The sequence below is a fragment of the Salvia hispanica genome, chromosome 4, assembly GCF_023119035.1.
Source record: "Salvia hispanica cultivar TCC Black 2014 chromosome 4, UniMelb_Shisp_WGS_1.0, whole genome shotgun sequence".
In the NCBI taxonomy this organism is placed as follows: domain Eukaryota; kingdom Viridiplantae; phylum Streptophyta; class Magnoliopsida; order Lamiales; family Lamiaceae; genus Salvia; species Salvia hispanica.
The window spans coordinates 56,518,086-56,543,278 of record NC_062968.1 but is presented as its reverse complement, the minus strand read 5'-3'; the positions used below and the strand labels follow the sequence as shown (position 1 = coordinate 56,543,278).

At 34.9% G+C, this 25,193-nt stretch overlaps 2 protein-coding genes and 1 pseudogene across 6 annotated transcripts; 2 read left to right on the top strand and 1 right to left on the bottom strand.

Annotated features, from left to right (window-relative positions):
* Positions 1-4,715: 4,715 nt before the first annotated feature.
* On the top strand, positions 4,716-6,288 carry LOC125221493 (annotated as a pseudogene).
* A 1,061-nt stretch (positions 6,289-7,349) lies between these two features.
* LOC125223272 lies at positions 7,350-11,539 on the bottom strand. 3 transcript variants are annotated; one of them, XM_048126345.1, is made up of 12 exons: positions 10,797-11,539; positions 10,540-10,687; positions 10,407-10,464; positions 9,801-9,922; positions 9,539-9,674; positions 9,227-9,446; positions 9,094-9,154; positions 8,973-9,015; positions 8,757-8,881; positions 8,365-8,679; positions 8,086-8,298; positions 7,350-7,979 (listed from the first exon to the last, which is right to left on the bottom strand). In XM_048126345.1, the coding sequence occupies exons 2-12, from the start codon at positions 10,609-10,611 to the stop codon at positions 7,695-7,697; spliced, it is 1,650 nt and encodes a 549-aa protein (XP_047982302.1). In that variant the 5' UTR covers positions 10,612-10,687; positions 10,797-11,539; the 3' UTR covers positions 7,350-7,694. The 3 variants fall into 3 exon arrangements, with proteins under 3 accessions (XP_047982302.1, XP_047982301.1, XP_047982303.1); XM_048126344.1 differs by having other exon boundaries at positions 10,838-11,539; XM_048126346.1 differs by lacking the exon at positions 10,797-11,539 and having other exon boundaries at positions 10,540-10,765.
* Positions 11,540-14,118: 2,579 nt separating this feature from the next.
* Positions 14,119-17,539, top strand: LOC125223275 (protein PGR-like). 3 transcript variants are annotated; one of them, XM_048126350.1, is made up of 7 exons: positions 14,119-14,322; positions 15,149-15,327; positions 15,436-15,549; positions 15,932-16,154; positions 16,290-16,538; positions 16,992-17,148; positions 17,331-17,539. In XM_048126350.1, exons 2-6 carry the CDS (start codon positions 15,182-15,184, stop codon positions 17,121-17,123), a joined length of 864 nt encoding a protein of 287 aa, XP_047982307.1. In that variant the 5' UTR covers positions 14,119-14,322; positions 15,149-15,181; the 3' UTR covers positions 17,124-17,148; positions 17,331-17,539. The 3 variants fall into 3 exon arrangements, with proteins under 3 accessions (XP_047982307.1, XP_047982306.1, XP_047982305.1); XM_048126349.1 differs by having other exon boundaries at positions 17,258-17,539; XM_048126348.1 differs by lacking the exon at positions 17,331-17,539 and having other exon boundaries at positions 14,120-14,322; positions 16,992-17,244.
* The last annotated feature ends 7,654 nt before the right edge of the window (positions 17,540-25,193 follow it).

The window sequence follows — 25,193 nt, the reverse complement described above, 5'->3', positions numbered from 1 at the left end:
TATTTTATATATAAAAAAATAAAAGTAACAAATTTAAGTCATGATCATATTTATTTAAGAGTAAAGGCCAAAATTAATCTGGCATATGATCTTTTTACGTTTTTGGTCCTAAACATTATTTTTTGGGATTTTTGATCGAACTATGAAAATTTAATCATTTTGGTCCCCCGTCAACATTTAGTTAAAAAATTAACGGTCATGGCTTTAATCGATTTTAACTAAATTAAGCTTTTAATTCTGATTTTTTACTCCCTAATTAATTCCTTAATTATTTTAATAAATAATATAAAAAAAATAAAAAGAAAATAGTTGACTGCGCCTCTCCCTCACTCCACTCCCCCCGACCCGACCTCCCTGCCCTCTCCACCGCATTCCTCATGGCCGACTCGCGACCCCCCTCATCACCGCATTAACGACATTACCGCCGCATCGGGCGTCCCGATCGCGAATTGACTCGAAGAAAACCCGCTCCGGGATCTGGGCCCCCGGCGCACCCGGAGCTTGTTGAGGAGAGGAGCTTCGGCGGAGGAAGGAGGGGTTTGGGCGAGAGGAGCTTTATCGGAGCGCGCTCCTCCATGTCTTGGTAGAAGGTGCCGAAGAGGAAGAGGGCGAAGAGAGAGAAGTAGCCCTAGGGAATTGTCCCTGAATCGAAGGGGATGGTGACCTACGCCTGTGAAGGTCATGTGCATCATCGTTGCGAATGGAGGAGGAATTTGGGGGTTTTTTTGTTGTTTTTTGGGGGGTTTTTTTGTTGTTTATTGGGGAATTTGCACGTTTGAAGGTGAGATTGATTTGTGTAGTTGGTAAGGCGATCGGGGGTTAGGCGGAGGGATTTGCTGCGCGAGCTCGTGCGTGGAGGCGGGGGGTTTGGGAAAGGGGAGGTTGCGGCGGGAGAGGAGGAGAGTAGGGGGACGGGGAGAGGACGAAGCGACGTCTTTTTTGGAGATGAGTGAAGTGAGGGGAGGAGGAGAGGGAGGTGGCGTCTTGGAGGAAGATGGAGTAGGTGAGGCGGCGCGGGCTGCGTCGATGAGGAATACGGTGGTGGAGAGGCGGCGGAGGGTCGGGTTGGCGGGGGTGTGGATGGAGAGGGGCGCGAGGGCAACTGGTTCTTTTATTTTTTCATATTATTTATTAAAATAATTAGGGAATTAATTAGGTCATAGGGGTGGGAATACGGGTATCCGTGGATACCCGACAAAACGGGCCCAAACCCAAAAATCATTGAGATGTCTATCCAAAACCCGATATATTTTGGGTACTCCAATACCGCTCGGGTATATATCGGGGACCAAAAACCCTCTTTCGATTGTTAATAACTAATAAAAAAATTCAAATTTTATATATTAAAATAAATATAGAAATATTTAAATTGACTAATACCTTTAATGTTTCATTTATTTTAAAGTATACAATTATATTTTTTGGGGATTGATTATGCAATATTTAAGTAAAATAATAAAAAGTTACGCATTTAAATATAACGTAGAAAACCAATAATATAATTCAAAAATCAAAATAATTAAATAAAATATAAAAACCATATAAGTTGGTTGTGCAACACGTAAAGTCATTAAACAACTAAGCAAAACATAAAGCATTCATTGCTAACGCTTAAACCTAATTTAAAAAATGCATTTAAATAATATATTGGATATTGGTTACCCGACCTTCGGTTATCCAATACCCATTTATCTCAAATTTCAATATCCAATTTATACCCAATCCCATAAAATTGGATATTGGGTATCCAACCTTTGAGGGTTTGGTCGGTATGGGTAAATCAATACCCGATATCCTAATTCCACTAATTAGGGAGTAAAAAATTAAATTAAAAGTTTAATTTGGTCAAAATCGGGATTAAAGTCGTTGACCGTTAGTTTTTAACGGAAATATTGACGGAGGACCAAAATGATCAAATTTCCATATGTTCGGACCAAAAATCTAAAAATCATGTTTAGGACAAAAACGTAAAATGATCATATGTTCGGGACCAATTTTGCCTTTACTCTTTATTTAATGTCTCATATTTAGCATTTTTTTATAATAAGATTTGGTATGTTTGGTTATTTTTTTATAAAAAAATAAAACTAACAAATTTAAGTTATGATCATATTTATTATGTCTCTTTTTAGCATTTTCTATAATAAGAATGGTATGTTTGGGTACTTTTCATAAGCATAAAAAATACTAATAAAAAACTAAATTATATAATAATAAGAAGAAGAAGAAAAAGAACACGTGCACACTAGGGGTGTCGAAACGGTAGCGGGTATTGGGTACCCACACACTCGACCCGATACCGTCGGGTAGTCGGATACCCATCCCACGGAAACGGGTAACTGGTCGGGATCGGGTAGTCATATTTTTGGTTTTGCGGTATCGGGTATACCGATGCCCGCTCGGATACCCGACAATCCCGAAAATTATCTCGATTATAATTTAATATTTTTCAATTTTTAATATTAATATAAATTTTAATTTATCCCAGGAATGACTTTGATTTAAACCTATGTTTTTTTTTCAATTTTCCTCTATTATGAGTAAAGCCTGTTTTCCGCCTATAAAGACCAATATTATATATTCAATAACATATGTATTTTATTAATATATACTACAAGCTACACACATGTGCATTATACATACAGATCATATATATACACATACTTACTAAATTGTGGAAGATAATGCAAATAATAATAATAATAAAATAGATTTTCAAAACAAAAAAATTGGTCGGTCGGGTACCCGTCGGTCGTGCGGGGTACCCGACTCGGGTATCGGATAATACCCGACAAAGTGCGAGTCGGATATCGGACAACAATTTCGGCCGAAATCGGGATCGGGTACCACGACTCGCACAAGTGCAGATATCCGTGAGTATCCGCTTTGACACCCCTAGTGCCACTGTCATAATTCTCAAACTAGTGGCACAGTGCGTGAAAACTGAAAAGATTATTTCAAACATATAATATATGTTTCTATTTAGTGATGTGTGTAGTTAATATTTATATAGAGGATAAGGAGATCCAAATTTTTGGATAATAACCAGTTAATAACGGTCATTTGTGTCATGTTAGCATCGTAATTTCCGTTCAATTATGTTAGTACAGGACAAAATTTCTTGTTTACACACAATTCTAATTAATTTTCGTTAATTTTTGTTTACACACAAAAATTCATTGAATTTTCGTTAATTTTTATTGTATGTTAATCTACACATCATAAACACTCAGAAATACACACTCAAACGATAATACATATTTCCAAAATTATTAAATTGAGTAAATTTTTTTCTTCATTTCCACTAACATACAAATGCACGTAAAGTATAATTTCACTTCAATTTTAACAAATAAAAAGTCGATTCATTTAAATGGAAATTCAAGACACTCCACGCAATGCAATTCTCACTGAAAATAATATTACATCTCAAATATATGACCTCAAATATATTTTATTTAATTATAGAAGTTTATTTATTTATTTTATTAATTATACTGTGTATGAAGAATAGTTTGTCTGAAGGAAGTGAGTGTTAGTTACTTAGCTCTGTGTTGATCACGCCATTAATCTAGCTAGTTGGTTGCTTACTTTTCTCTTTCTTCTTCCCCACACATTTCGTGATCGCAACCGCAAATGTCGGTAATCTCCGCCACTTCCGCCGCCCCACCCCTCCATTTACCGCGATCGCCCCCACGCCCGAGACTCGCGATGATGGTGCGATCATCCAACGCAGTCTCGCCCGCTTCGATCCTCACCAAGCTGCGCAATGACTGCGCCACTCCTTTGCCTCTCCTGCGCCAAGTCTCCGCCGCCATGGCCGCCGACATGCGCGCCGGCCTGGCCGCCGACGGCGCCTCCGATCTCAAAATGATCCTCAGCTTCGTCGATTCCCCCCCCACCGGGTATGAATTTCATTTCCTATTACCTTGATTGAAGCCACATTCGATTCAATACGACTGCAATTATGCTGTAATTGTTGAAAATGCACATGTCTAGTGTGATCCTTAATTGATTTGGAATGGTAAATTGATGTGATTAAGGGATGAGAATGGATTATACTATGCTTTGGATCTCGGCGGTACCAATTTCCGAGTGATGAGAGTGCAATTGGGAGGGAACCAAGGTAGAGTGGTGGCCACTGAATTCGATCAAGTCACCATCCCTAAGGAGTTGTTGTTTGCTACTTCCGAGGTCGCTTCGTTGTTTTATTTATAGAGTAAAGGTCAATTTTGGTTTATCAAATTTACAATTTGATCTAAAATATTCGACTTTTTGAAAAATCGATTATAACAAATAAAATCCTTGTTATTGGAGTGGTCCTTTTTGGAAATGTGCAATTAGCTGCCATTAGTTTTTTATGGAACCAAAAAAGGACCACTTCGTTGACATTTTCATTTGTATATCAGCTTTTCAAAAGTAATGTTTTGGTCAAATTCGTATTTGTCTATATGTTTAGTACAAAATACTCTTAATTATATAATTATCTATGATCATGTTCTTTAGGAGCTTTTCGATTTCATAGCATCTAAGCTGGCAAATTCGTTGAGAAGGAAGGCGGGAAGTTTGAGTTGTCCCAAGGAAGAACGAGGGAAGTGGGGTTTACTTTCTCTTTTGCAGTGAAACAGACGTCGATTAACTCTGGCGTTCTCATCAAGTGGACAAAGGCTTTGCAGTCCCCGGAACTGTGAGTATTCATTTCTCTATTGGTCTAAATGAAGAAAGGTCGGTCTCACCTTGTTTTTACTGCTTTTCAGGAAGGAGAGACGTAGTCGCCTGCTTGAATGAGGCTATGAGAAGGCAGGGCTTGAATATGAGAGTTTCTGCCTTGGTACATTGTCATTCGTGCTGTGACCTCGTTCGCAAACACTTGTGGCTTCTTGCTCATTGTTGGTGCGTTTTTTGTATGGTGTTAAGTTAGGTCAATGATACTGTGGGAGCGTTAGCCGGAGCTAGATACTGGGACGACGATGTTATGGTCGCGGTCATTCTAGGAACGGGACCAACGCCTCCTATGTGGAGTGCGTAGACAACATTCCCAAGCTGCGTGCCCCAAAATCAGCAGGTGGAACTACGGTATGTGGCTATATGTGCGTCTGTTGGTAATTGTGATATCATTATGAATATGTGTTGTTGTTTAACCACTAGATTATAAACACTGAATGGGGGGCATTCTCGAGGGTCTTCCCTTGACCGAGTTTGACAGAGAAATGGATGCTGCCAGCATCAATCCCGGGAAACAGGTAGCTGCTATGTGCATTTCCTGATTGATTATACAACGAAATTGGAAACAGATATTTGAGAAAACAATTTCTGGGATGTATCTTGGTGAGATTGTTAGACGAGTGTTGCACAGAATGGCCGAAGATGCTACATTATTCGGTGACTCCATACCAGAAAAGCTACAGATCCCATTTTCTCTCAGGTATACTAAAAAGGAATAAGAAAAGGTTACATTGTTCTATTGTTATCATGAATATTTTCAAATTAATTTTCCAGTAAGCAATAGTAATTTGCATTACTATAGCTTTATTCTCCGAATTTTCTTTATTTAGTTTGAGAAACCTGATTTAGAATTGTAACCTTAACTATACCTTGTAGGACACCAGACGTATGCACCATGCAACAGGACTCGTCTAAAGATCTTGAAGTCGTTGGATCAATCCTCTACGACGTGGCTGGGGTAGAACTCCATTTATGGCTCTACAATCAAAATTTTGATCATATATCATAGTTTGATCAATAATGAACCTATAACGAAAAACATCGAATTATGAAAAGCTATTATTAGTGATTGGTGCCACACTACTAATTTCCCAGCTGATATGTGCATATCCGTCAGGTGAATTCCAACTTGGAGTCGAGGAAGATAGTAGTAGACATATGTGAGACCATTACAAAACGTGGGGGGCGGTTGGCCGGGGCAGGAATCGTAGGGATTCTCCAGAAGATGGAGGGAGATTCAAAAGGTGCGGTGTTTGGTAAGAGAACGGTGGTGGCGATGGATGGAGGGTTATACGAGCATAATCCCGAGTACAGAGGGTACCTTCAAGATGCAGTGACAGAGATTTTAGGGCCGGAGGTATCGAAGAACATAATTGTACAACACTCTAAGGATGGATCTGGTATTGGAGCTGCTCTTTTGGCTGCTACTAATTCCATCTATCAGCATTGATTTTTGCAGCTCTATGGGCCCTTTGTTTTGTTAGCCACAATGATCAAGTGGTTGACAAAGACGTCCAACCTTCAAAATTTCTTATCTATTGAAATACTGCATTTTTATTGGCCTCTCTTTGCTGGTCTGGTACCAAATCATTTATATATGATGGGCAATAATATTGAGGAACATCAATAACTTTATGAGAAATATGACAAATAGGATTAAAATACAGTCTTTCATAGTTGAGTACTTTTGATAAATTCACTATTACATGAACTTGGTGTTATGAGAGAGGTAGCATTCAAATTTTGGTTTGTTTGGTTTTTTATGTTGAAAATAAATAAAATCGAGTTCGAGTTTTACAAAAATGAACCAAATCGAATTATCCTAATTTAGAATCAAAATTAAACCGAAAAAAAAAAACTGAGAATGTCTGCAAAAATGAAATGAATTATTTTGAGTGTTACTACAAATTGTCATTTTTATCTTCAATTTTACTTGCAAATAAATAAGGAAAATTTGTCATTTAAATCATAACTTTTGGTTGACTTCTAGTCAATCCCATAACTTATAAAAGTAACTAATTAAATCGCAACTTTTGTTCATTTGTGAATTGCCCATGCAATTATAATTTTGTATTTGCAAGTAAAATTGAACAATCCGAATTTCATGTGATTGGTTCGGGACGTTGATGTCATAGTTCAACTCGGTCATGCCTAAGAATACATGTACGATCCGTAAATGTTAGCCAGTGACTACTTAGAGGATGATTGTTGGATGTGTGCCTTTGTATCCACTGGTGAAGGCACTTCTCCATTCTAGAAAAATCGTGGCACTGCTCGTGCATGTTCAACAATCCTTGGGCAATATGCACACCCGGTCTTCTCAAATATGTATTGCAGAAGGCTTCGATGAGCCCACTACAAAAGGTTTTGAGGCACTCCTGCCTCATTTCTGTCGCGACGTGCATGCACTCATCGAATATGTTACCTCCTCCGTACACGAGGCCTTGAGTCCACGAGAGCGCTACATCAGTCCTTTCTACTATGACATTGCCTCTGACTTTTTGAGAGTTAACGAAGAAGAATAAATGAATTGGGATGAAGCTAGATATGCAAAATGATGTAAATATTTATGGAGAGAATTAATTTTTTTAAAGGTAAAAAAAAACCGAAATTGCTCTTGGAAATATATAAAATAAAAATATAGTAAGAACAAAATTCAACCAATAATGTAAAGGCAATTTAGTGCCATTGCTAAGTCATGTCATGTTATTACAAGATACAATCAGTTCAAAAAATATCAGAGCTGTTTGGTAACTCTTGTTTCAGTGTTCTGTCACTTAAAAGTAAATCTCCAGAAAATTTACAAGCCATGACAAGGAAATTTGCTGCAGATTTATCCAAGACTCAAGTTTCATATAATCTGAGGGGTCACAAGTCGTCAAGGTAAACAGAAAACGAACCGAAATGTGAAGAAATAATGAACAAATGATGATATATTTAGTAAGCATGTTGATAGTAACTTATCCATGTCAAAGGTGCATGTTTTCAGGTTGGAATACGGCTCCATTTCTCTCGAATCCCAAAGGAAGGTTGTGATGCCTTTTCAGAGGCAACGACGCGTTGATAGCTATTACCTGCTGTTGTGAAGGTGAGAGTTGTTGAAACTTGGAGCCCAGAGCAGCATGCAGATGTGGGAACAGAGAGTTCAGCACAGCTCCGTTTCTCCAGTCTGGAAGGCGAAGCTCACCACCTCCTCCCGTGTTATAATACTGTCCTGTTCTGTCTGTGAAACTGCTGCTATGATACTGAGAGAGCTGCAGCATCGATCAAGCATGAATTCTCTTGTCATTACTATCATCAATGGAACGATCCATAACCGAATTAAAATGACAATCAAGTTTGGAAATCGCAGCAAGTTACCTGTTGTGCTTGCGAGGAGGCTGACTTATAGTATGAAGATGAAGAATAACCATTCCGGGGGGGCAGTGAACAAAGTATCGGGGACTGGTTTCGTGACTGCATGTATGGCATATAGTACTGTTTAGGAGGATCGAGAAAACATCCTGCTCCGTTTGCACTCTCACTGGTGTCCAAACCACGAATCCCCATTCCCAAAGATAAAAAGTCATATCCCTTCAAAATTATAGCATTCAGATAAGAACCGGATTCTCATACAGATGGTATCAGCAAGGAACTCACCTGCTTTGCAGAGGTTTCAGAAGCCATCTGCTCATCTTGAATTGGCCTCTTATGCAGAAGGAAACCATTTTGGTCTTCAGATGAACCTTTTTCAGCAGCATCTATGTCTATGGCACTAAAATATGTGTCACCGTTTCTACCATTTATTCTCAGCATTTGGTTGTCTGAACCTCGACAAGTTGTTGGTTGAGTAGACTTCACTGGCAATCCTTCTTTTCTGTCTGATATTTGCAAGACTTTGATGAGACGACTTATGTAAACGTGTGCTGAACATCTCTTCCATGAGTTGTTCGATTCAGTAGCAACTCTAGTATGCTGAACCATTAAAAGGTGCTAATTAGCTTGTTGGGTTCAAACAAACCATTTCCAAATACTATCTTTAAGCATTGTACCTTTTCACTACTAATTTTGTGCTCAACGACATGAGGCTGAGAGGAAAAAATTGTGCCCTCAAACAAGCGGCGCGTCTCAGAACTTGCGGCTTGCATTGCAGACAAGTTGGGTGATGGAAACAAATCTGTATTTAGAAAGCATACATACCCCATAAATATACAAACAAGTACTACACAATACTACATGCACCTAAAACTAATGAGAAAGTTCGTTACCATTATATTTGTTTTTGCCATACTGCAATCCAGAAGCTGTGACCTGAAAGGTTCGAGAACATCGTTTTAGAAACACATATTTAGATGTAAGATACTACCGTAAATTAAATATTGAGCATGCCTGATCAAAGTGAATTTTGTCTTCATGACTTTGAATGGTGCCATGTATGGATACTAGTGGTCTGCAAGATAAATAACTTTGTAAGAATAAAATAGCTAAACTAATAATGGCGTGAAGAAATATTTTACTTCACCTTAAAGTGGATCTCGGACATGAATCTGATTTGCATCCATAAGCATCGGGGGTCGCTGCCTGCTTGCAAGAAAAAAAAGGCACAGGTTGTCGAGCTTCTAATGTTTGGGATATGACTTCTTCTGTTGAATTGACCACATCCGTAATTGAAGGACAAACAGCTCCGAGAGTTACTTCTGAGCTAATTTTTCTAGTCTCGACTTGTAGTGTCCGACAGGTATCTGCTCAAAGAGGCATTTAGAATGATTAAGCATTTGACAAGAGTATAAACCACCAAAAAAGAAAGTAATGCTCTAACTATTGATGGAGATACCTTCTTCTAGTGTAGCTGAAGATTGTATTTCGGGCTTTTCATCGTGATCAGCCTTGTTTGCATTAGTGAACATACCAGCCAAAGCATACAAGGTTTCAGCCACTTCTTCCTCATCCTTGGTGATGTGTCTCTTCTTCTGAAAATGCAGTTCCACAGAGAATGTGAACTGCCTCATTCATATACTTGTCTTTTTGTATTTTTGTTTTTTCTATTATGTAAACGAGATAATACAGCTTAATGTTTAAGAACTGCAGTGTCCAACCTTTTTCAATTTGGATTTCTTTGCACCATCTTTTCTATAAACTGTGGTTGACAACGCATCATGCTGCTTCCCAGAAGTTAGCCATGGTGAAGTAACGGACTCACGGCTCCGCTTTTTGATGGCTACAGAATTGAAAACAAGAGATTCATACAAAACTCAAAGCAAAACTATATACTCCTCAAAAGCCAATTTTATAAAGTGCTTAAAAATTGCAGCAACTCTGTCTAAACAAATAATTACTGTAACTGTTGGACAGAAAAGGAGAAGTGAAACATCAAAAAAAAGATACTCTAAACCAAATGAAGAAGTCAGTGAGTCAAAGTTACACCACAGCTAAAAGAGTTAGTAAAAAAATTCACATCATTTCCATTTTCCAAAGTACATTCCTCACTAGTTCAGATAAAGCAACATAGAGAATCTTCCACTGCCAACACCAGCAAGAAAAGCCAGTAAAGAAACAAAAAGGTAAGAAAGAACACAGAAAAGCAACAAAAAGATGAGTAGGAAACTCCACTTTTGCAAAAAATGATTAAACCAAAAACTCCAATTAACCAAAGTAAATCCAATTAACACTATGATAAACTTGAAACATCCATAACTACGCACCGGACCGTAGCTTCCTCGGAATCGAGGCATGATTAACAGCACCACATCCATCAAGAATCTGCAGAAATGGAAACTAATTAGCAATTTAGCATCATAACTTGCAAATTGCAATCATAATGGAAAATTGTTTTACCATTGTTGATAACTTGCAATTACTAGTAGAAGGCAGAGACTCATCATCACCAGCAAATGCAACAGAGCCCATTTCACATCCAAAAAGTTAAACCTCAACCTCAACTGCAGCTCCAAATATCCCTCTCTTGAAACACAAACTTCCAAAGCTACGAACAAAGACGAGATAAGTTCAACCGCAAAAAGATAACACGATAGAAAAAGAAGAATATAAGGCGACACGTAGCTCAAGAAGCGTAACAACAAAAAGCATATCACCGTAGCCCAGATGAAGACAACGCCCTTTTGTTGGTTAGTACCTCAAAATTCAATTCGCAAGTTGAGGATGTTTCGGTAATTTCACACCAGATGCAGAGAGGGATTCGGTGATCGAAGCGAGAATTGAAAACGATGCACGATAATTAAATCAATCCCACATTTGTCCTTATCTACTGAGAAAGAGTGAGAGATGGGAAATTCGGCTGAGAGAGGGAGGAAACAATGGAGTTGGGGAGATGGATAAAGTGCATTTCTTTGTTCAATTTTTGTGTGAGTTAAAGGAAATGAGAGGGGGAGGAAAGTGATTGTTGCTGTCCTTTTTTACTTGGGGATGTTGAGGGAATCGGGTTCTTCTGCTTCACGCATTAAAAAGGACTGATTTTTACTCTCTCTCTCACATACACACACAAACACACGCCTGCACACTCTGAGCTTTCTCTCTCACTGTCTAAAAAAAGAGAAACGGAGAAGAAAAGGAAATACAGAGAATAAAACACACCACGAGAGTGGGAGAGAAAAGGGAAGAAAAGAAAAATTTTGCGACTTTTTGGATTGCCTTATACTAGCATTAATTAGCTTGATTCAGAATGGCATTAATGCGAATCGGGAAGAAATTGGTATCTGGGCTTAAAGCAGAGAGAGAAATCTTCAAAATGAGGGATGTTCGATTTTTATGAAACTCGGACGAAGAATTTGAATCGAGACGGGGCGATGAAAGAGAGGAGTGCTGTCTGTGTTTGTCAATAATTTTGCAGAGAAGAGCACGGCACAGAAAAACAGCAGTCACGCTGAGTGTGTGGAAGAATTAAACGAGAGTGACGTCATTAACAGATCGGACGGCTGCGATCAACTGGATCCTTTGACCGGTTAGATGCATGTACAACACTGCGTCCGACGTGTCTGTCTACAATGTTGACAAGTTGACCTCACTCAAATCCATGAAATACTCCATCCTATGCTAGTCCCTCCGTCACTAAGAAGATGACTCTTCCTTCTTCGAGTGACACAGAGTTTTTATAATTTTATTTTGTGTTAAATAGAGTAGTAAATTAAGAAACTGAGACTAAAATAGAGATAAAGATATTTTTATTTTTAGTAATGAGTTATTTTGATTGAGACAAACCTATAAGAAAAGTGAATCATTTTCAGTGGGATGGAAGGAGTACATTTCTTTTCAGTATGAGATTTAAAAAATTATTTTAAAAGTGAGTTAAATGAAGAAAGTATAAAGTTAGATAGAAGAAAAGATAGAAAGATAAAAAGAGAATAAAGTAAGAGGTAAGAAAGAAAAAAATTAGAGTGACATGAATCCTAATTTTATATACCACTACTAAATTTATAAGTAAAAGAATGTAAAGTAAAAGAAATAGTTAGAATGTGAGATCCATTATCAAATAATACTTCATCTATCCCACAAGAATATGCATTCTTTCCCATTAAATATTGCAGTGTTATCACGACAATTTTGCAGTTTATATATTACTTTTATTTTTTTTGGCTAGATGTAGTTTGATGAAACAATACCAGATTGCAGTGCTATACAGTGAATATTGCAGTGATATCACGACAATTTTCCAGTTTACATATTACTTTATTTTTTTGGGGATAGAGCGCCATGCTAAATTTGGGAGATATTCCAAATTTGATTCAATTTCGAATAAGGTAAACTGCAATTTGCACTCTATTAACGCAATTTAATCATAGAAGTCCATATAATATAAGAGAACTAGCAGCCTATTAATATTATTTTAATTATACAAATCTATAATTACCTTTTAACATGTCAGCCTATTAATATTATTTTAATTATACAAATCTATAATTACCTTTTAACATGTCTTAATTCATCATAACATATTCTTATGTTAAATCATTTAACCACCTTAATTCACTCAATTTATCCATTTAGTAAACCAATCATACTGTACATTACCATCTCACTCTATAAAACAAGTAAATGGTAATCTGCATAGTAATCCTAACGTATGTTGGGTTTTCTAGATAGCATAGCACAAGATAGTGATATATACCTGGAAATTACTTCCTCCGTCCGTGAAATATTGTCCAATTTTGCCGTTTTGGTCCGTCCATAAAATTACTTTGCTATTTTTCTTTTTTTGGTAAATAAACCCCACTTTCCACTAACTTATTACACTCACATTCTATTATAAAACTAACACATAAATGTGAAGCCTACGTTCCACTAACTTTTCTTCAAATTTCTAAAAATCCGTGCTGAGTCAAACATGGACATTATTTTGCGGACAGAGGGAGTACTACGTTTGGTTTGCCATTAACCTTTTCACACTGGCCCTTGAAATGGGCTAAAGCCCGAGCATCTAACACGATTATTCACAATTTGTAAATCGCACAAAATTCATCCGATACATTTCATGGTAACCCTAAAAAGAGATGAAGTTACATATAAACCCCTCAGTGTACCGGTCACAATAGTCAGCCATTTCCTAAATTTTCTAATAACTGACAATGAAGTTGCTATGAAGATACTCCCATTTTCTAATGCAATTTCCTGAAAGGATTTCTGTATGCATTGATTTCTCTTTTTCCAATCTTCTGAATTGAATTAGGTTAACTGCCTAAGCATAAGCACCAGAGAAAACATATACTCCCTTTGTCTGCGAATAGGAGTCCCGTTTTTTCATTTTGGTCTGTCCGCAAATAGGAGTCTCGGTTCATAATTATCATAAATGGTAAAGAGACCCCACATTCCACTAACTCCTTCCCCTCACATATCATTTAAAATTAATATATATAAATGAGACCCCTATTCCACTAATTTTCTTCTACCAACTTTTCTTAACATTTTTTCTTAAAACTCGTGCCGGAAACAAATAGGACTCCTATTCGCGGACGGAGGGAGTACTACTAGTAATCAACACCTACAGTACTGATAGACAATCTAGCTTAGCTTAGCTTAGCTCCCTACATCTTGAATGCCATACTAATTGTCATCCAGTTGAATATGTCTAATTTACAATAAAATCAAAATGTTGAAATTTAATTAAACAATTAGTACTAGTAGTATATCTCATAAAAATTTATGCATAAGTCAATATAGCGATTTTATTATTTTAATACTATCGTGTAAGTCACACAGGCATTAATCTTTCCCTGATGAACTAATAGTAGTTTTGGCGACGCACTATATAATTCTAAGTCCATAACTCCATACATGAAATAATATCAACGAAATAAGTAGATTAAAATTTTAAAAAAAACATATAATATTAATTTAAACATTTTGTTGTAATTTAGTTCATCTGGTTAACAATTCAAACATTTCTTCATGTGGTCTAAGTTGGGCAACTGAAAAAAGAAGAATCTTTACAAGAAAATAATAAACGTCAAAATCAGCAGCTGTAATTGTACAAAGAAGCAACTCTACTGAGTTTAGACTTTAGAGTTAGACGAGCATTAAATTAAGGGGAGGTTCGTTTCCCATTCAAAACCGTCGAAAACAGAGTTCAAACTTCATTCATCTACACAATTGTCTCCAGTTTTCGAGGTAAAAATCCAGTCTTTATTCAACTTTTTGTTGTGTTTGAATGTTTGTGTGGATGTGGATGTGGAGAAAGCCCTGCTTAAATGATCGAGGATCAATCAAGTGAGAAGTAGTTTTGTTTAAGATAACAAGTTAAAATTAGGGCTTCAAACATTTGTGGGATTTGTTTTTCTGATTGAATGTTGCTGTTTAAGTTGGGTTCCTAAAACGATGCAGAAAGTGACTAATGTAATCCATCTTATTTGTGCAACCATTGTTATCTAAAAGGCGTTAATTTGTTTTGAGATCATTTGATGTTTTTTATATGTCCGTACAGTTTCTTTGTGTTGGATAACCTGTTATACTTTTTGATCACCATGGCCTAAGTAATTATGTCGTTTTTAAGAGGAAGATTAAAATTTTCAGCTTACTGTTGATGGCAATGCTGGAGCATGAAATTGAAACTAGTTTTGAGTTTCATTTTCTCTCTAATTCCACCACGCGTATTTGAGTGCCGTTTTACTGGTCTGTGGTGTTAAATTCGTCGAATAGCAGTTCTGTGAGTAACCAATCTGTTGAACTAGAGTTGTGGTATATTAAAAGATAAACAAGCTCAATAGAGTAGCATCAAAATGTATCACCTGTGGTATACCATGTAATATGTGTGTCCGTTTGCTAGGGTAGATAACTCTATCTCGGAGTTATCTAACCTAAAATGTGTGTTCTTATTTATTATGGTTTGCTTTATCTATAATTATTCGTGCTCTGTTTTGCAGTCGCATTTGTGTCATAGGGAGACAGTGATGCAGAAAAGCTTTCACTAATTCAAAATTTTTATTTTTATTCTCAGCCTCTGGCGTAGTTGGACGAGTCAACTGGTGATATGGAAAGAAATTTAGTCCAACTATTGGTTGCAGCAGTTCTTTCAGCTGCAATTTCAATCAGGTCATATAGAAAGAAGTCCCTTGACCTTTCTGGAGCGCTTTCTGGTTTTGCTGTTATGACAATTCATTTTGCCATCAATTACAGGTATCCGCATTTCTTCTCCTATATTTGGGAACATCTTTAACATGCCTGTGCTTGCCTATAATATTTTATCTCTCTCTGTTTTTTGTAATGGTATTTGCATTATTGTAGGTTTGGTGCTCTGTTACTTGCCTTCTTTGTTTCTTCTTCATTGTTAACGAAAGTTGGAGAGGACAAAAAGAAGAAAGTTGATGCAGATTTTAAGGAGGGTGGTCAACGCAATTGGTATCTTTCCTTGCTCTCGCAAAAATAAAATGTTATGTGCGTATAAATTGCTTGATGACTTACAAAATACACTTTCCTCATCAATGGCATCGCTGTGGCCTTATAATAATATGGTGCAGTAAGAGTTTTCTCTGGCTTCAAATACAAGAACTTCAATTGATTTACCAAGTCTCAGGCTCTGGCTAATTTCATTGAAGATTGTTTTTTAAAAATTACGTTTCGCCATCCAAATATATTTTTTTCATAGACCTAGTTAATGTGATTCAAGTTGTTTCTCTCTTCTTTTTAAATTAGTGTTCAGTAAAGTTCGACAAGTGCCTCTATAAGGCCTTCTAGATGATTTCATTGGGACTAATAACTTTAATTTGTCTTCACTTTACAGGATACAAGTTTTCTCTAATAGTGGTATCGCGACAATTTTAGTCCTGATTGCTTGGACACAAGTGGGCATGCAGGACTTTTGTCTAAATTCAGAAGAATCACGTGTCATGACGTATCTAGCTGGTGGCATTCTTGGTCATTACTGTTGCTCAAATGGAGACACATGGTCATCTGAGCTCGGGGTTCTCAGTGATGATCAACCGCGGCTTATTACAAACTTCAAGGTGGACAAGCACTGCTATGATCATTTTCTTACTTGTGTTTACTGTTAGAAATTCTTATGTTTTATTGAATTTGCAAGTTCAGCGCGTCCTTAAGGTTCATTTCATAGTGTCTTACCCTTTCTTTTGTTTATACAGCCAGTTCAGAAGGGTACCAATGGCGGTGTGACAAAGGCAGGATTTCTTGCTGCTGCTGCTGCGGGCTCTGTGCTTGGACTTACATTTGTTATCTTGGGATTTCTGACTACCAACTGCACTTTCAATGTAGCTATGAAGCAGCTATTGTTGATACCAGTGTCAGCTCTTTCGGGATTGTGTGGAAGTGTTATCGATTCTTTATTGGGAGCAACGCTCCAATACAGTGGTTTCTGCAGTGTCCGAAAGAAGGTGATATTTCAGATCTTGATTTGTTCTACTTCAGTGAATCTATGTGCTCGTCCACAAATTTATACCTGAGAACTGATAATATTTTACGGTTTTTATTTGGACTGAATTGATTCAAATCTATCAATGAATATTGACTAAAATTAAATTTAAGTTGTTAGAGACTGTTACGTCTATGAATATGTTTTAGTTGGAAGTATGCTTCCGAAACATCAGGTGCTCTCGTTTCTTCACTTAGGTGGCACGATGCCAGTCTTCCATTAGTGCGATGAGGAAATATCTAGTGAGACCCCATTGTGGAATGTCATTGAAGGCTTTGATATGAAAATTTCTATCTTGACGAGTTTCTACAATGAATCATTTTCTGGACGTAGCTTGCAATTATTGTAATGTCATTGATTCAAAGTATAAGTGAAATTTGTGTAAACTATAAGTTATTTGATCCTGGCATTGCAGGTTGTGAGTAAAGCTGGACCGACGGTGAAGAGGATATCGGGTCTTAGCATACTTGACAACAATGCAGTGAATTTTGTGTCGATTCTGTTAACGAGTGCGCTGACTTCCATAGCTTGTTCATGCATATTCTGAGGTTTGCACTCACAGTTACTATATGGTAAAGATCTTGAATTCCATATTCTGAGGTTTGCACTCACAATTACTATAATGTTGGAGCATGATTTCTATCAATAAAATGTTTTTGCAATCCACATATGCGAATGCAGATTGTCTCCCTTTACATATACTGATCGCCTACGCATACTCTATATATAATTTGTCCACCCCCCCGTTGCCCAGTGCACCCTATTCGCAGCAATTGCGGCCAACGAGTGCCAACTTGCGTGCACCCAAGGTGGCTTTGCGCGGGGCTCCCTTACTCTTCGTGTTGTGGCCCGGAGGCAACTTCTGTTTTTCGTTCTGGATTGTTTTTTTTTTTTTTTCATTCCAACATTACAAGAATTTACAAGAGAAATCAAATCCCAGTTTACATTGTGGGTTTATATCAATGCCATAAACCAGACAATCCAACAGAAAAATGGATCATACATTCGACCATCTCATTTAAATCTGATGTTTGTAGAAACTACAAACCTATATCAAATTAAATAAGAAAGCTTGCGATTAAACATAAGACAAATAATAAATTTAAATATAATACTTCCTCCGTCCACGAAAAATAGGGCACATTTGCCATTTTTGGTTGTCCACGAAAAATAGTGCACATTCAAAAAAAGAAAATTTTCAACAACTTTTTTCTTACTTTTTCCCCTTCTCTCATACTAATAGTATGGACCTCACGTTCTACTAACACTACTTATTTTTTACTTTTTTACTCTTCTCTCTTACTTTACCAATTCTATATTAAAACACGTGCTATTCATAAAGTGTCCTATTTTTCGTGGACGGGGGGAGTATAATTATGTGAAACTTGTGACAAAAAATACTTTCATTCTCAATAGAATAACTCTATTCGGTATCACGGGATTGGACATGCGGAATAGGAATTTGAATTGGACATACGGAATAGGAATTGGAGCCTTCAATTCCAAATCCAATACTATTTGGTACCACCAAAAATATGGATTTGGAATTGAATTACAATTTCAATTCCTCACAATTCCACGGTTGAATTTCATATCAAAAGTAGATAACTAAAATTCCAAATAGTTATAAAATTGGGTACCACACTACACTCATTGCACATGCACACACTACACACAAACAACACACACACACTACACATGCACACAATGTATAATTTCTTCAAATTCAATTTCATAGCAATTACATCATTTTTATCGAACAAATAATTTGGAATTGAATTTCAATTTCAATTCTGTGTAACGGACTTAAAGAAAAATATGCTTCTACAACAATATCATGCCATGGTCGTCACTATCATTCCTGATGACATCATCGCCACTACCGAAATTGAATGCGGCCTTTTGACCCTCTGGTTGTTTGTCATTCCTGAAATAGTCGAGATTTTCCACTATTGGACGACGACTGACCAAATTGTTGATGAGTGTTGTTGGTTTTTGTTGGTGGCAGCTAACTTTGCATCATCCATCCTCCCTTGACCTTGACTTCGCCACCCACTAACTTTAAAGTGGTCTAAAATATCACAAATTTTACATTTTGTATTATTATTTCTCACAACAATAAAGTTTATGATATTTTAGGAACCAATATCCTTAAAATCAATGCTAAAATTATATATATTTTTTATGATATTCTTCTCAACAATATTATACTCCTACTACTTATTAAAATTATCTTAGCAATATGATCCAACGAAAATCAAGAAATCAGATCAAGAAATAGATTTAGAGAAGGGGGCAGGTTTTTGGCTGCTAGTATAGGAATAATAAATAAAATGATTGAGAGGGTTGGTGCAGTCTTTCACATGGGTCATGGCCAGATGTTTATGATTTAATAATCTTTATATACATTTGAAAGAGTAGCTAAATACATTTGAAGCTTCTTTATCTTATCTGTGGCAGTTGAATAAAATAGAGAATGAAATAAAAAAAGCATTTATTCTTTAATTTGTGGAATAGGGCCAAGGCCTATAATTCGTGTGCAAAAAGAAGAATTAAACAGCACACGGATAGCACTACGACTGCTTCGCTGCACTCTTTCCCTAATATTCTATATATACGGCCAGTATTAAATACTCATAGTTAAGATAGTTAATGTTTTTGATTTAAGTTTCGTAGTTGGTCGTTTATATAAGTAACCCTTTTTTCCCCTCTCTTACTTTACTTTCTACTTTTTCTACTTTTTTTTTTCTTTATTCTCTCACCTTTTTTTTTTTACTTTTTTTTCTATTTATTTAATACATCAACATTCGTTTCTTAAACTCCGTCTGAAAGTTCGCCAACTATAAGGAACGAAGGGAGTACTATACTACGATTAAATATAGTTTTTATTTTCGAGAGAATCCACAACTACTATGTTTACATACCAAATAAATTAACTTTTTCTACTGAGTTACACAGAGCGCCAATGCTCTTATGTTCCATCCTTTTTTAAAGCAAGAAAATTTGTCAATAGTTGGTGTGAAAAGTAAAAAATACTTCTATCCTTTCTCATGTTATTTGAGGCGTTATTCTCAATATGAAATTTAATAAGTTGTCTTAAGTAAGTTAACTTGAGAGAAAATAAAATAAATTAAAGAATAAAGTAGATTAAAGGATACAATAGAAGATACAAATTATAGATGTTTATTTTTTTGAATAAAAATGACTATAGCAATTTTGGATAACCAGAAATGATGAAATATGACTAAAAAACACGAGATAATATGAAACAAAATATGATTCAAATAATAAGTAGTGATGAAGAATTAAAATTGGATTGTTTCAGTTTCTTTAACTCCTAGTAAAATCAAAAACAAAAACAAAACACTAGCTATATATATATATATTTTTTTAATACCCTATTAAAAAATCAACATTAGTAAAGTATGAGAAATTAAATACTACTATGTTGTTTTATCTCACCTAAAAATTCTCTTTGTCTCTTAAAAATAGAAATTCTTTCCTTTTGTCGTCCTCCTAAAAATAGAATTTTTCGTATAGGAAATAGAACTCTCCCGAGGGTTTCAATTTCCCCTTAAATTTTTTCATCTCTCTCTTTACAATTTTGATTAAACTCTATCTTTCAAAAATTTCTAGTTTTTGGGAGCGGAGATATATTCAAATAATGTGTACTAATTCGAAATGTAACATGACTCATGTAACATAGGTGGAGAAAAGTGATAAACTGATGATTAAGTCCTAATCTAATTAATGACATTGATCATACTGGTACATATACATGTAAGCTTCATACCGTTTGCTATTATGCTTGTTTTATTTGTATAATTACTAATTAGTAGATATTCAATGAACTCGACTAATAATTCAGGTCTCATATACAAAGTACTGATCAGAATTAATTCACAGACGTATAATGAAATATAGTCAATCATGATAATCCACGTGACAATCTATTTATTTGCATAACTCCAAATTAAGGTAGAAAGTTTTTTTGGGACTCACTTCATATTTCATGCCCGTATAATTCATGTCCTAGTTTTTATTTAACCATAAAATTATTAAATATGGATAATTGTATGTGGAAAAAATAAATAAATCGAATAACGTGGCAGCCTTTTAAAACCCCCCTTTGCGTAGTGCCAAACAGCGCTAATCATATGGATTATTAATTGCAAATTACAACTCATAGAATAATTAGCCTTTCGATTTATTTGTTTGCTAATTATCTACCTGTGCAGCCTGGCCCCCAAAAAGAAAAAAGTAAAAAATACAATGGAATTAAAACTTAAACTAAGAAATGGATATTTTTTAAAAACAAAACCAATATAATTAATAAAGTGATTAGCAATCATAGTTAGCCAAAATTGTCGGTTTCATTAGAGAAAAGCCAAAATAAAGGGTAGCTACCCAAAATTTAAAATTGTTGGAAAATGTAATTTAAGGGAGTAGTTTTTCCATTAAAAAGGAAAGCTTTTTTAAAAAAAATACCTCTTTTATTTTTTTATTTTCTCTTATTTTACTTTATTTAAACCCCCACAAAAAAACACCTTTTTATTACAAAATGCTTGATTTCCAAATGTTTTAAAATTTAATGGGACGGAGGGGGTATTATCCTATTATTTATGAAACTAAATTGTAAATTAGAGATACAAACGCAGTTTTGGTTAGAACTAATTCAGATTTTTTTACAGGGTATGCAAACAATGGTAGTGAACCGTACTGAGTGTGGTACAAAAAATACAAAATCTTGTGTCAATTTTACAAATCTATATGATGAAAATTTTTTAACAATAATCTATGGAATGGGCTGTATCAGTGGACCAGTAGATTTTTGGGAAACCCGGACATTTATTTTTTGCATCTCCCAATGTTTTCCCAAATATTTTTGTATTATATTTGGTCAATTTTTCAGTTGGAACTACAGAATACACGATATGAGCAGGGGTGTTGTGTTATACTCCTGTATTATCACCTGTATTATGGATGAATAAATAATTTTCACATTCCAGTTATACATTTTTATTAAAAAATATATATGAAAAATAATGAAAATAATATTATCTTTTAGATTTTAAATACAAAAAAAATAAAAAAATGCATATAATACTACTGTATTAGACCATTACACATGTAAAATTAAATAAGTTCGAGAATTAAAGCAGCATAGACACATATGTTTATTAGAATAGTTTTGTTAAGAGTATATATATTTGGACTATATCAATATAGATGAGTGATTTATATTTATGATAAATGTTAATATATTTTATTTTTTTCGTTTTAATTCATTGCATTTTCACTTTGTATTAGAATGAGACACTTTATCTACTCGTAACACACGCTTCAACTTTAACTATGAGCAGGGGGGTAAAACTGCACCTTTACTAAGCCAACTGGCTCTTTATATACCTAAAAAAACTTGTTACGATTTTAGAGTATAAAATATCTACATATTAAATCAAACCCAAATTGTATGCAATTGGATCGGTTTATTTCGACCCATCTCGATCCATGAACAATTTGGGAATTATACAACTAAGAAAACATGAACATGCCTCTTTTTTTTTTATTTGACTATCCTCTTTCCTTTTTAAAATGTATCCAACAATGTGCCCTACTACGTAAACTGTGTTCTAAACATTTCTCTCGTGTATATCATAAAATTAATTGTGATAAATGTAAGTATATCTATAATAAGATCACCTGTGCCTTAAAAAATCTACCGTGTTCAACTAATATCATTAAGGACTTGCGTTAAATTTATAAAACTCGTGTAGTTGTAACGTTCATTCTTCACGATTAAAAATTGTTGATGTGTTTTTTTTTAGCTTCTTAAACTTGTCTAGCGGCAGAAATTCAAACTTTGATGTTGTTCTTCAATCGGATGGTTGTAATTTGGTTTTGAAGATGATATGATTGTACTTGAAAACTGAGGTAATATTCCAGCTAAAAAAAAAAGAAAAAAAAAAATAAATATTTAAAATAACGGTTATTTTGGGGGGTGGCAAATCTTTTTGGGTTTGGGGCCGTTATCGAATCAACATGTTATCGCCCCAACTTAATAACCCCTTCCCAAACCCGGGCCGGGAAAGGAAAAACCTTATTAGCCCGAACAAAAACCCCGACATTTTTTTAACCCCGAACACAACCCCGACGAACTTTTAAATTTAGCGATATAATATGGGTTGACACCGCGATAACAACAAATAAGGGTTTGAACCCAATATTACCGAAAAAACCCTGATTTAAGCGATAAAAAAATTTTTTTTTCCCCGATTTAAACTTGATTTACAATAAATGAAAAAATTTAAAAATAAAGCATGGAGTTTTTTTTTAAAAAATAAAATAATAATATTTTTTTTTAAGGGGTTACCCCACATCAAAAATTTCGTTTTTTAAGGGGCCAACTCGAAAAAAAACCCAAAAAAATTTAATCCCCATTAATTTAAAAGTGAAGATTCGTATCAAAATTATCTTAATAAAAATTTTAGCTATGTCATCAAACAGATTTATTGTTCTTTCCTTGATAATGGCTAGAAAATATCATTTTATGAATGTGGATAAACAAAACACCCTTTTATACTTTCGGTTATAATTTCATATAATTTCTACATAAAATACACTGTTTACATGAACATGATATAAAGTATCAACATTTAATTTGACATCCAATTCTCTGCATTTTTAACTCCCATCTAGGTTGCTTGCTTTACAAACTCTAGTTTAAATATAAAGAAATGCAGCTGTCATATAAATTTTAATTATATCACATTCTACTATATAACTCAAAGTTAAAATCCAACCCATCCCCCACATTTAAAAAAACAGGACGACCCTTTCTATCTTTTAATTTTTAAATTCCTTTCTAGAAAAAGTAGAATAACCATTATTGCGTCGTTAAGACAGAACGAAAGTTTGAACTGAAAGCCAAAAAACCTGTTTCCTCTCTAAATCAAAGACCATAACATCAATATTTTTTCTAATTCATTTGACTAAAATAATTAAATGTTCGTTAATAGATTATTAAAGGACTAATACTTTAAAAAATTGACCCCCAAAATCCTGCTAAAATTTTAAAAAAATGGAAAATTTTTTAAATTTTTGTGACACAGAGATTATTTTGATCGTGCTTGTGTCCTGATTATTGGCATTATGAATATTGAAGTACGTCATGCTTCTAGTCTAAAATTAGTAACTGTTACTTGTGTGCAAAAACTGTAAAACAAATTTACTATAGTGTAGTATATTATTTTTCAACTGCATTAAATCCTTATTTTTTACTGTGTCATAAATTAAAATGATACTTTTATTCCCTATAACAATTAAAAGAATTGTTAACGTTCAAATTCAGCAAAGGTTTGTTCATAGTTTTCTCCTCTCAATTTAGGAGATTGGAAATTGGGACACTTTGGATTTCAACATTACTAGTACTAAAGTACTTTTACACAAAAAATGATTCCTATACAATAGATGTTTCGTGACGAGATTGTAGATCCTATGGGGAAAAGGAGAGCATCGGTCGTGCGTATCGATGGTTTCAAATAGCGGTAATCTTTGCACGAGCAATAGGGGAAAAAATTTTAAATTTCCTTTAGGGGTCCCATTGATCTTTGGGTTTTAAAAATTTTGGCCCAATTAAAAAATATTTAAATGGGATTGGGCCCCCCTTAACTAATATTTTTTAATTTTTGCTTTTTTTTTTCTTTCCGTCCCCAAAAAATGTCCAAATTTCCTTTTTGGTTTTTGCCCAAAAAAATGTGGGGATTTTTAAATTTTTTTTTTTTTAAAAATGTTCTTTCCAATAAATGTAAAGGAATTTTTTTCCAAAAAAACAAAAAAAACAAAACCTCCAAAAATCTTGTCAGTCCCCAAATTTTGGCTTTTTTTTGTGGGGCGGATGGGAAAAATAATATAAAAAAATAGGATTACTTCCCACTTTTCTTTTTTTGTAAACCTTTCATTTTTTAAAAAATTAAAAACAGAACTCAACCGGGGCCCAAAATTGGGGTGGGTATTTCATAAGTTCCGGTGGAAAACAAAATAACCCCTTTTTAATGACTAACCCTCTACGGGTTTAATTGTATTTTACATTTTTGGGAAAGAACAAAACTTTTAACACTACTCGATTCTCTGAATACAAATTACAAAATAAATATTACTAATAAAAAGAATATTCCCATTCTAGAGTCGGGGGTTTTTCCCTTTGGGTCTAAAGGGGGGCGATGACTTGGGTTAGGGCTGCACTTCTTCTATTTCTTCCCTAGAGTGTTATGAGATCCCTGCATCCCGTTGTGCTTAACTTTGTCTTTTTTAATAGTAAAAATAATAAACGATGCAATTTAAACAGTTTTTTAAATTGTCTTAATGAATAAAAGATACTCAGCTACTTCAAAATTTAAAATTCATTTTTTGAATTTAGACCTATATTCAGTTGGCTATATTTACACCTGTAAAATATTCAGTTAGCTATATTTACACCGGTAAGTTTGAATCTCGTAATTTATCGCATAAAGTAGTAGTAGTATTTCATATTCCAACGCCTGATTTTACCCTTTAAAACCCTTTCCCAAAGTCAAATTATAGTACAGATTTCAATCAAATGAGGTGTCCAATTGAA